This window comes from Watersipora subatra, chromosome 1 (genome assembly GCF_963576615.1).
Source record: "Watersipora subatra chromosome 1, tzWatSuba1.1, whole genome shotgun sequence".
Classification (NCBI taxonomy): Eukaryota; Metazoa; Bryozoa; class Gymnolaemata; order Cheilostomatida; family Watersiporidae; genus Watersipora; species Watersipora subatra.
Window position 1 is genome coordinate 76003957 of NC_088708.1, and position 12811 is coordinate 76016767.

A 12811-nucleotide genomic window follows, 5' to 3' on the forward strand; every position below is an offset into this window, starting at 1 on the left:
GATCGTCAAGTATGCGATGTTGAACTAAATGTGAGCTAACTACACATTAGATGTACAATAAAGATGAGAACACTATTTACAGATGACTTGCGGTTAGCGAAACAAGACATATTTAGCAGAGTAATTACATAGTCTATATCGCACCAGCTAAAACATTGATAACTTTGGCCTTGAGTCGTGCTCTGTTTTCTTTCGGAATGTCTTCTAGCATCTCCGCCATGCAAATACCAAAATTATACTCGGAGAATCTGCGGCAGTCCTTCGTTTCGGGTCTCCAGCAAGACGTGAGACTTGAGACTTCATCCTTTATATCAGACTGGCTCGACTGCGTAGCTGAGATGATGTGCAGCTCTCCATCCACCACTGGGTGCTCCATTTTCATTGGCTGCTAATAACCATAGTATGTGAATGCCTGGCTGTCTTTTATAGTCAACCAACACAGATAATCGGAGTACAGTAAAATCTTAACATCCAATAACTTTAACGTACAAATGGTTCAACATGCATATGATGTACAATTTGAGCAAATATTTGATTGAACAATTTGAGCAATTCATAACACATGACACCAAATGATTCTCAAAACATTACAATTTTGAAAATCGGTACATATAGATGAAGTCTTCCTTTTCATAGTTTGGTAATTGGTTTGAGTAATGTGAAACAGTACAGCACTTCCTTTTTGTGATTCTAAGACCATGTATCCCAAAAAGGCTAGGGCAAGTGGCAGTAGTTGTAAATAAAGGAGAAGGCAATGATTTCCTTAGAATTAAAGCAATAAACAATACAAAAACGTGGGCCAACATCTTCTGATAAACACTAAAAATCCATGAAGCTGTCTAATAGCTTTCACGAGGAAAAAAGTGAAAGTGGTGCAAAAGATAGCCATAAACGTGTAAGAGTGGACAGACTGAATGTGATAAAAACGATATGTAAAACATGCCTAGCACGATAACATAATAAAACATACAAATAGATAAGTAGAGTGTAGATAAGTATAAACGTTTTGTCACGTTCAGATAGTGCAAGCTACGCTGGCGCCATATCTCTACTTACACACCATTCCATATTTTGTATCACCAAGGCAATACCTCAATTGACCTGTCTTCAACAATAAATATATTTTCTTGCTGATTGTAACTGAATTATTTCAATATTTCACATTTTAATTCGGTCTTTTACATTTAGTTTTCTTCACAGTATTGTAAAATACGTTTCTTTTAGTGTTATATATGATTACCAGAAGTATTTATCATCAAGTTTTTAAACTGTAGAACGGATTCAACAAAACAACATATTTTTACAATAATGTTTGCTTTAACTCACGATAGGTTTGACACATGAGGAAAATCTTGGAAGACTTAACTTCATGTGTCAAGATTTGACTGCGCACTCAATGTTGCTAGGAACTGTTGTAAGTTCATGCTATATTCACTCACCTATACAGTCATTTGACTTGCAAACTAAAAGCTATTAGAGTGGCAAAGCTTTCAGACATGCTAAAAACAACTATCAACATCCATACCAACTAACCATTGGGCATTGATCGGCATCAGCTGAAAATGAATCGGTGACTACCAAATTCTCAGAAGTGCAGGATTCCGCCTCTTCCCAGTCCTGAGTATGCGGACTTGTATCGAACTGGTTCATTTCATTTTGGGGTGATAGCCTGCGATGCCGAGCACGGGGTCGAGTGGTCAGAAACGGTATAAAATGCTCCATAACAGAGTGCCAAACCCATTTTTCCTTGTTTTGAGTACGCGCAGTAATTTGCAACTTCCTCCAAAGGTACATCCATCTTGTTAAACAAGCACGAGCTGGAGCACCGATTTCCTTGGAGATTTCCTTCCATGCAGCCATCTTTTGAGCGCTGTTGTTGGCTGTTGTTTTAGAATATATGACAGGATGCTGTTTGACCAGCTCAACCAAGTGAATAACATTAATCTTTATACTCGCACCACCAGGCTGATATTTAGTCAAGTCCATAACATTTGAATCACCATTTTCAAAATTTTTCATGAGAATAGTTTTGCTGCGCTTAACAGCTTTTTTAGCAAACTGGTTCTGCTGGATTGTCTGGTTAGGTTGAGTACCGACAGACGACGATTGCTGTCCCGCGAACTCAATGTATGGTATTAAAAAGAGCAAATGTTCAAAATATTTCCAATCGCATGGTCCAACTTGCTTATTCGCATTCCTGCAGTTTCGGTAATACTTAAAATGTCTCGTGAATGTTGAACGTAACTTATTCCATATGCCAAAGCATTCACCTGCAGGAAGGCCAAATAATATGCTCATTTCGTTCCATTTCTCATTTCTCCTCTGAAGAACAGCGTAGGCTGAGCGATCCTTTCGCGGAATATCATAGAGGATTTTGTGCTTCTGGACTTCTTCAATCACTCGAAACACGGTGGTGTCCGGATAATCGGCTAGGCTAACATTAGGTCCTCTCATCTTCTATTATTCTGAAGAAGAAAAACACAAGCGGATCTATTCAAAACAATCTAACACCCGCACTAGTTATCTTGACATCTGACCACATATTGGCATGACTAGATAAAATATGTACCCTACTACATACCATTATTACATGGCCCGCTTGTAGGGGAGGGGGGGGGAGAGGGGGGGGGGGGCAAGTCACATTGATGAAAGCCAAAGAACTTGTCATATGAGAAATAATTGTTCTTGAATACTGCCTACTTGGGAATATTCCAGTCATTTGGCTATTCTTCTTTGTAATCGCAATCCAAAAACACAATTTCAAATAATTTAATTAATAATTCAAAAAGATTAAGGTGAATCAATCTGCAACACTTGACAGTTATAGAAAGAAAAGCTCAATATATCATTCACGCAATTCGCTTCAAAATTAATGGTTGAATGATTTTCTACTGATTGTTGGTGTAGTTTTATAACAACAGTAATAGATAATTAGATTTACTGAGAGGCTGGCTATAAGGGGTTCTGCTAAGGATTAACTGTGGGCAATAAGAAAATATAAAGGCCAAGTGAGCATCATGTTTTTTGAGAATTAAAAATAATAGATAATCGAAGCTACGAACACGGAACAAAACCTGAAGTTATTGAAACATTTTGCGCCTAATCTAAACCGAGCCTTTCGCACTCAACTCTAACTCACATTCAAGCGGGCAACGGTAACACGGTATTTGATAAAGCTCAACTATACTTGTGAAGAAACTAATGGAAAATGAGCATAGCCTATCCAAACGTATAATCACCATGTCATCGATAGAGGTTTAATCTTGTCTTATTGACACTCACTGCCAAAAATTATGAAATGCATTTTAAGTGAATACAATCCTCATTATCACTGACATTAGTTCGGATAGCTATAAAAAATTTGTCTTTGTCACAAGGGTAACACAAACACCCTTTTACTCAGTTGGAATTTCTTGCGTGCCACAATAGTTATTACCAAAGGTGCTGCTAATCATGCTGTTATGAATGTATTGCTCGGCAACACATTGAGTAACTTACGGTATGTGCACAAAGGCTGCTACCCAATCCTCGTGAATGTCATTAAGGACAACTCTGCAATAACTAGTTTTTCTCAAAAAGAATTACTTAACGATTTTTCTTTGATGCAACAATTTTAGCACAGCAACTATCAGTAAATTATTGCAATAGCAGAAACTAAAATACTGTACTCAACCTACTAAAACATTGCATACCTTGTGAACTATGCAGAAAGACTGGTTTATGCGGTGCATCAGAGATTTGGAGGAATATTTAGTTCCTAAGCTTGTAAAACCAAAACCTTCATAAAAGTATGACCACGTCCTAAACTGCAAAACATATATATATTTAACAAGAAGTACTGAAACGAAAACCTTGCATACCGGTTCATTACGACACTCTTTCATCATTTTTTTTAAATTTGCTCCCAACAGCACGCTATCAATTACGGGTGTACAAATGCTACTTTTTTAAATATAACACTTTTACAGTAACGTGACACAAACGTAAAGTAAAGCGTGCATAAACAACTAGGTTAGTATGGGAGCCAAACAACAAGCTATAATTTTCAACTATCAAAAACTCGGATCGTCTGATAATCAGCCATTGGATAACTTAAAGGACAAAACTTCTTCTCATCAATGCCTACCTCTACAGAACTTTTGAATAGCTAACGAGCATGCTAATAACAAAATTCTCGTTTCTGTAAACAGAAAAATTAAAATTGCAGTAAAACTCGCGGCAATGTTACAGGCATTCGCATAATACATGTAGGCGTGTCATTTTGGCAGTATTGTTTTTTAACTGCATATAAAAGAAGCTGATCTGAAAGTTCAGCTGCGTATATAGAAAAATATAGCAGTCGTATAAATCTTTCACTCTACCAAGGTCGTATCGACTTTGTAAAGAACAAAGGATGTTAGATAAATTTGCAAGTACAAGTACACCTACCAACGTGATCCATGATATAGCTCCAATCTGAATGCTTTTTGCTAATCCTTTTTACATTATATTCGATGAAGAAAAAACCGATGGATCACCAGCTAAATAAACAATTTATTTACTAGCCAAGAGTGTGATCGTAATTTTCAGATGATAAAAATAAACTTTACGATGCAAAATTTTATTGCTTTAGACTACATATGCGCTTGACCCGCTGAATTATACTACTCCTAGAATGGCATTGGCCTGTTTAAACCAATGAACTTCCGTGCAACGATTTGAGCGCCACCTTGATTACTGCTACATGGGCTTCCGGCTTTAATTAGTAAAATGGCGCATCATAGTTATCCCAAGAAAAAAAACTCATTTATCTGCTGGAAATCAGTGTGTTGTCATTAATTGCTATCACTACGACAACCCTAAAACACGGAGGGTTAATGATATATCATTTCACAGGTGAGTTTAGTGTTTTATTCCTGCATTAGTAGCACTAGTACAGGAAGTAGCTGTTTAGAAGAAGCTTGCTAGTAGCTGGTTAGTAGTAGCTTGCTAGTAGTAGCTTGCTAGCAGCTGGTTAGTAGTAGCTTGCTAGTAGTAGCTGTTTAGTAGTTTGCTAGTAGCTGGTTAGTAGCTTGCTAGCAGATGGTTAGAAGCTTGCTGGTAGCTGGTTAGAAGCTTGCTTGTAGCTGGTTAGTAGTAGCTTGCTAGCAACTAGTTAGTAGTAGCTTGCTAATAGCTGGTTAGTAGCTTACTTTTGTTACTACTCACAGCCAGCCTTTAGTGAACCTTTACCTGATTTTTATTATTTTACACATCAGTATTGTTGACTGTTTTTACTAGAATTAATTTGTGCGGCTGGTTGATTCATCTTGGCTGGTTTAGGAGACAAAGTAGGTCAGTACTGGTGCTGCTAAATTCAAATAACAACAGTCACTGTTCTCATAGATCAGGAGTGCCAGTTACATGGAACACACTTTGTTAGTAACTGCAATCCTTATCATTATCACTAGAGCAAGTTTTTTTTTAACAAAGTAAACTTCTGTTAGTTGATAAGAATGTTTTAAAACACAAAAAACATCCTGTACATCAAATGTACATTGTTCTAAAAGGTTGAAGGTCAATCTTTCAGTTTTTTCTTTGTCAATAAACATTTTCCCTAATTATAACTGACTATAAGACCACAAATCCTAATCTGTATGTTTTTTTAATAATTTGATTACCTAGTTTTCTTATCATCAGGCTTCCAAGTAAAGAGAAAGAGCCAAAAAGATGGCATACTTTGTGGACTGTTTCCAGGCGGCAGGAGATCTCCAGCAAAAACTAAATTTTATGTAGTGCCCACTTCAATGAGTCTATGATCGATAAAACTGATAAGTCATTATTATTCAGTCCATATTTTAGCACCATTTCCATTTTATTTCCAATTACATCAAAGGATAACTGTTATTATTTCAGGAGGCTGGAACGACAACCTAGCAGTTCCAGCATATCTTTAGGTGCTTGGTTACAAGATGTGGTGTTACACCGGGAGCTACTGGTAGTGTCAGATCTATGGATGACACCGCATTGTTACAAGCTTCTACTACCTATGTGCCACCAACTGTTGGTAGTGAAGATTATGTTGAAGATATTATTGACGGACAAACTATGCTTCCCGAAGGAATGCTAAACATTTCATCACATCCTGTTCTTAGTAACATTGCTGTATATTTATCTGGTTGGCTTGTCTGAAAACTGCTTGAAAAGTTGCGTTGTGAGCCACATAGACTCTCCCTAATTCAGTCTAAGGAAGTTAGCAAATGTAATGATATTCATGTTCTGTTGAGAGTTAAGAAAAATGGTGGCTTGATTTCTCCTTCTGATGGTGTTGTAACAACTGTTTTATGCACCGAAAAGTATCTGATGGCGGTTACATCAGCAAATCAATCCTTAAGATATCCCAAGATTCTGAAGTGTGTAAAAGAAGAGATTGCACGCTATGATATATTTGAATTAAACCAACATTGCACTGACACTTCTGTAGGAATTGATAATCATCATTAGTTCTCACTATTAGCTTTAGTGGTTGAAACATACTTTGATTTAAGACAGCACCACTGTGCCAACTTAAGAAACCTAGATTTACATAAAGTGAACATCAGACATAATGCTATAAAAACATATTATTTAGAGGACAGTGAACTGTTATGTCACTGTGAAATAATTTGTCTATAGCCGATTTAAGTTAGTATTTATTTTTAAGGCTTCTCTATGTATATGCATACAAATTGTACAGTTTGCAGGCATGTCGTAGTTCAATTTATTATATAATTTATATATACTATAATGCTATTAGACGTTATAGGTATTAGGATCATCAGAGCATCTGGCTCATTAAGTTTTTATTGCATAGATCATTTATTTTCTGAATCACAAATCAAAAAAATTTGATGGTCAAGCATAATGTAATTAAGATTTATAGTTTGCTTTATATATGAATACAACTTGTACAGTTCGAAGGCATTTAGTTGTTTAATTTATTATATACTTTTTATATACAATGCTATTAGACACTGTATTAGCATCCGAGCATCTGGCTCGTTAATTTTTTATGCATAGATCATTTATTTTCTGAATCACAAATAAATTTTGTGGTCAGGCATACTGTAGTTAAGATTTATAGTTTGCTTTTGGTCTATATCAACGAATAACACATGTAAATACAACACAAATCAAGATATATTGAGTGTTGGGACCTACTGGCTCAATAGCTAAAGCTAATCTAGGCCCGAGGCCAATCCAACCACTTTTCGAACAAAGCAATGTAGGTCGCAAGATTTTAGTCAAATGTATACAACAGTTTTGGCCAGTTTTCTGCTCTTGGTGATGTAAACAACTACATATTGTGATCTCTTAGCAGATAGTCAATAAGTTTTAAAGCTAAAGTTCACTGGGCTGTTAAGGCGAGCGATGCCAATGATACCCTTAAATCCAGTAGAAACATCTGTTGATAAGAAATGCAAATTATATAGAGCCCATATAGAGTTGTCTGCCTATTGTTGAAACCATGCGAATAGCCATCTACGACAAAAACTTATAGCCTAGAATCTGTAGATCTTTAGCTAGCTTGACTTTGATATATAGGTTGAATGAATATGTAGATCTTTATCTTGACTCCGATATATAGGTTGATTAAGATTGGGGACGGATAAAAGCACCCACAAGCTCATCGAGATTAAATGTTGTACAATGTTGCTAGGTTACTATAAAAGGGAGCGTGACCATGTAGCATAGACCAAAATGGCGCTCAAATTGTAACGCGCATAAATGACCTTGGCCATTCCAGGGGTTGTATAATTCAGTGCGCTTGACATTTTGGTCCAAAATCCTAGTACAGTAGTCCTGCGCTGGCACCTGAGTAGAACACAGTGTCATTTAGTAGGATACTAGCTGTGCTACCCAGCCTTGCCCAGGTAATAGAAAAGTCTTTGGACAGAAAATCGATTTGTATTTAACATATAACATCATTTGCCATTCTAATTTTCAAACTACATATCAAGAGAAAAGTGTTTTGTCTTATAAACAATGAGAAGTAGTGAGAGTTGCTCGCTATTAGCCTGCGCGCTATCAGCCAGTACGTTTAATAATTTGAGCGAACAGCTTCTCGTGACGTTATACTATGACCCACGTCATACGCAAATCTTTTGGGTATTTGCTCTCATTAACTGACTTATATTGGCAAGGTAGCAATTCAATTTCTGTGGTCTAGTGAATTGCGTTTCGGTCTGGCGAATGGCAGGGAGATCGTATCTTCTTCGGTACGGAATCTTAATACAAGATTTTAAGATCTATTGCACTGTTTAAGCCACAAAGTAAACACATAATTTTAACATTGTTTTATATGATTGGTAATGCATCATACTATGTTAATTGAACGAGAAAACAAAATTTTAGCAGATATTTCTACTAGTTTAGCAAGTTCAAAGTTGAAAATATATTTTGGTGCATTTACGTCGGACCATCATTGAATCCTAATAAAGCCGTTTCCGGTAAAGATTTCTTTGCTAAACGTAGTAAATTACACAAAACAAGTAGGGTAAATGTTGGCCTTCACCAGTAAATTGTGTTTACTTTCCCTTTAATGGCTACAGCAAAGACTTTTTACAAATTTATAAAAAAAGGCAAATGATTACTACCAACAGCAGTGTTCCTTGTTTAAACTATGAGAAAAAGCAATTTGTCCTATATAAAAACAACAGAATGTCTAAATGTATTTTTTAGTCAGTTCCTACGTTGATAATGCGAGGCGTTTGTGTATTGTTTCTGAGCCCTTGTCAAATCACCAAAGTCAAATGAGCTTAGAACTGACAGAGGCAGGCTTGGAAAAATTTTTTAGAACATCGACACAAGTAAATTTTGTGGTCTGGATTGAATAACCGGGGTAATGATTAAGACCTTTTCCGCTATTTTATAAAAAACAACTTCTCACATTTTCAACTTTTCATTACAAACACCCAAACTTTCAATAGTTTGGAAGCAAAGCTAAAGTGAAAGCTTTTTATAAAAAAAACGGACCGACACACTCCTATAAACTATCGACCGATATCCCTAACTTGTATTTCATGTAAAATGCTTAAGCATGTAATATCCAGTAGACTGCATAGTTTTTTTGAAGGCAACAAGATTTTGTAGAAAACCAGTATGGCTTTAAAAAAGACAGATTTTGCGAGATTCAGCTAGTAAGTCTCTACAGTGATCTAGCCATATATTTTGAGAAAAAACTGATCACTAATATCATTATTCTTTGAAGCTTTTGACTCAGTTAATCACCGAAAGCTGATTGTGGATATGGACTATGCTACAATGATATGGCATCAGTGATCAGTTGGTTTCATGGATAATAGCATTTTTGACAGACAGGAAGCAAACAATTGTTGTTGAGAGTCATGACTCTAGTGCAACACATATATATATATATAGTGCGTATCATCTGGTTTCCTTCAGGTATCGGTTCTTAAACTTCTCTAGTGTTTATTAGCCAGCTAATTGCCTGGCTTTTGACTAATTTCCTCAATTTTCCTTGGTCACTTTTTTTTTCTTAGTACTCGCCATAGTTTGCCTACCTGGGGTAAAAAAACAAAAAGTTGTCGTGCCGGCTGGGGTAATTTTTGGGGTTTTATTGGCGCATAAATAATGACACACAACAAGCGACAGTGTTTGATTTATCACCATAATTACAGTTTTTTAAATTATATTACAAAATCTAGTGATAAAACTTCTATATTTTCATGAATTACTCAGCATATGGTGAAAAAAGGAAAGAAATCCAAAGTCACAGAGAGCCGCAGTGAGGGGATGAAACAGCCGCATGTGGCTTCGGGGCCGCTGGTTGCTGACTCATGGTCTAGTGGTTTAGCACGCCAATCTTCAAACCAGGAAGTTCTGAGTTCAAATCCAGAATGAAGCTGAGTTTCGTTCTTAATACTTTAATGCTATACCTGGACACACAAACAACCAACAGACAAACCCTGAAATTTATATGTACTGTATGTAGATTAATAATTTGCCTAAAAACTTATTTCTCAATGTGGATCGTTTGTAGATGATGCAGAAATCTACGATGTTGGATAACAGCAGCATGTTCTGAAAAATGGTTTAACCACCCTAGAAGAGTGGGCCCAAGACTGGCAACTGTTTTCCAATAAGCAAATGTTCAATACCTACTGTAGGAGAAAAGAACTCATCAATCTATTATCAAATAAAGGGAATGGATGACACCAATTTTCACAGCTACCAGTATTTAGGTGTAGGGTTTTAGTACAGTATCTCTTTTACTAAACCTGTTGACAATATTGCAAGCAAAGCATTTAGAACTCTGGCAATGCTGTGAAGACAATTGAAAATAGCAGATATGAAAGCTAAGCTTGCTGCTTACAAGACCCTAGTGAGATCTGGACTAAAATATGGGTGTCAAAAGTGGGATCTTACTCTTGAAAATAAATTGAAAAAATCTAAAACTAGACTTTCAAGTTTATCTCCGACGTTCAAAAGATTTTTAGCTTCTCAAAACTTAGACCAGATACAGGTATTGGTTCACTACAAGGAGAAAATTAATTAGGCATAATCTTTTCACGAGAGTATTGGTAGTGATTGACAAGGCTGATCGTTCTTATAATACAAGACAATGTCAATTTTTCCGTTTACTCGCAATAAGTAGAACGGTATATTACAACTCATTTTTTTACGAGAACCATAAGAGTAAAACTGTTTCATAACTGCTCTTACAGAAAAACTGAAGTGTAACGTTTGTTATGCAATGAAAAGAAAAAAGCAAAGAAAACTTGTGTTTTTCTAATAATACAGGAGTCTTTCTCATCTTTTTATCCCTTCTGGGAGTTTCCAAAGGAAAAACTAACAACTAGAAAATAATAACACCATGAACAGCAATTGATCATAAATTATGGTATGTAGTACATGTATTTTTTCAACTTTATCAAAATAGAACAGTTTTGAGGCGTAGAAATAAGAAATTTTAATTATAGCTAGAGTATCACTTAGTCAAAGATAATCAGGCTTGCTAAAATTCTGATAACCGGTCTGATTTGATATTCCACACGAAGCTTATTTATGAACTATTTTTTGTCTTAAGACTGGACACATTCAACTGGCTCAAACACCTAGCATTTACTTGAGTTTCATCAGACGCAAAATTCATTAACCAGCCCTTTTTCCTGTTGGTATTGATAAATGATATGTGGAATTTCCATCCATATTATAATATTTTGCTTTTGACTTAGTTGTATGAATTCTGGAGGAGCCATATATCGTTGTAAAACCTTTAAAGACATTCTTAAAAAACTGATAGAGTACCATTAAATATCTATCTATAATAGCTAATTAAACGCACATCTTTTTGTGCCAATTACATGTTTTTGGGAACAGAATAATGCTGTCTCATTTAATTACAATAACATGAAAATTAGTAAAATCTACATGTCTATTGATGACTTGCACAATCAACTCAATCGAATCACTAGAAAGACAACCAATGTATGCCGATGTACTCCCTCAAAAATGGAAATTTTACATGGAAGTTTTTGATGTCTCTAGATGTGTTTGGCATATACATCTGTAACATGATATCTTTCTCGAAAAGAGAACATCAACAAAGCTGAAGCGATCGACAGAAGAATTGTTAATTGGGCTTATGGGTTTATTATTTACTCCTTATCAGTGTAGAAGCACTTTGGCTAAAACACGATGACCTTGCATTCTTTGTTGTCATTTCAAGTTTTCTGACATCATCTACTTCTGCTTTCCTTCCTAATCGATGTTAAAATTTATGGAGGAGTCTTCAGATGAGAAATCTGCAGAGTTCTGTTTTAACTTGCCTTTTTAAATCAATATTTTTTATATCACCTCAAAGTTGAACCTCAATATGTTTTAGTAATCCCCTTCATGTTTGATCATTTCAATGGTGCAACTGTAATTAGAGCCTGTTCAGACATTGTTTTATTTGCTGAGTACCATTTCAGTCAGCTTCCCTTGTGCAAAAGATTTGACTTGTGTATTTAATTTTATTCACATTTGAAACTGTGAGGTTTGACATTGTGGCTTTGCAAATTCAATAGTTGTCAGTTTCATACCCTGTATTTAGGCCCTTTGTTATTTATAGAGGAGAAACTCTTCTATGTGTAGAGCTCGCAAATACCACATCTACTGTTGTGACAAGGCATATATCATGCCTACATATAAGTAAAATAAAACCATACCTAATGTTTGAATGCTATGGCTGATGGTATGATGGTTTTATACCTCAATCGTTTTACACCTCACTGGGCCAGCTCATAGCGAATACTCCAACATCCAATTGAGTTCTATCTGTTTTCTATGGTTAAGACTAGCATGCTATAAACTCACTCTTAAATTGTCTTGATCTTTGTCTTTATTAGCTCAAAGTAAATGGAGTTTGTTCATTTAAATCTTGGCTATAGTGTACCACTGTGTCAAGTAGAAACAGAGCATCTTGCCACTGAGACAAAACATGAGACAAAAATAAGATCCAAATACCTTAAAGCCTTTAATTGAACGCCACCTCTAATTGAACGCCAAATCTATTTGAGCGCCACTATTGAGGAAGGGTTAAAAAATAGAGCGCATAGCATTCAGTTAGAGGTTTTACGGTATATTGACAATTTTGGTGACAGGTAGTTTTATTGTAGAGATTATATCCTCCGCAGTTCTGGTCACTTACCATGATATATTTGACAGTATTTCTCCTTACATGTATATTACACCTTATCATTCTAAGCTAATTCCAATTTATGTTGAAGGTTTAAGATTTGCAGGAACCTGACAAGGGTCATTTTATGATTATCTCCAGTTATAATTTATTGTTGTGTTTGTAAGATAC

General features: G+C 35.7%; 1 protein-coding gene across 2 annotated transcripts; it reads right to left on the minus strand.

The window, feature by feature from the left end:
• Positions 1-48: 48 nt before the first annotated feature.
• Positions 49-4401, minus strand: LOC137398229 (uncharacterized). 2 transcript variants are annotated; one of them, XM_068084345.1, is made up of 3 exons: positions 3693-4401; positions 1534-2465; positions 49-385 (listed from the first exon to the last, which is right to left on the minus strand). In XM_068084345.1, the coding sequence occupies exons 2-3, from the start codon at positions 2452-2454 to the stop codon at positions 134-136; spliced, it is 1173 nt and encodes a 390-aa protein (XP_067940446.1). In that variant the 5' UTR covers positions 2455-2465; positions 3693-4401; the 3' UTR covers positions 49-133. The 2 variants fall into 2 exon arrangements, with proteins under 2 accessions (XP_067940446.1, XP_067940439.1); XM_068084338.1 differs by having other exon boundaries at positions 49-388; positions 3693-4400.
• Between the last annotated feature and the right edge of the window lie 8410 nt (positions 4402-12811).

What these genes read in the sequence shown, in the direction of transcription:
- LOC137398229 (XM_068084338.1), bottom strand. Translation starts at nt 2,454, where the DNA reads ATGAGAGGACCTAATGTTAGCCTAGCCGATTATCCGGACACCACCGTG. An exon ending in ATGCCGATCAATGCCCAATG is followed by an intron (nt 389 to 1,533) that starts GTTAGTTGGTAT and finishes TATGGTTATTAG; the next exon opens with CAGCCAATGAAAATGGAGCA.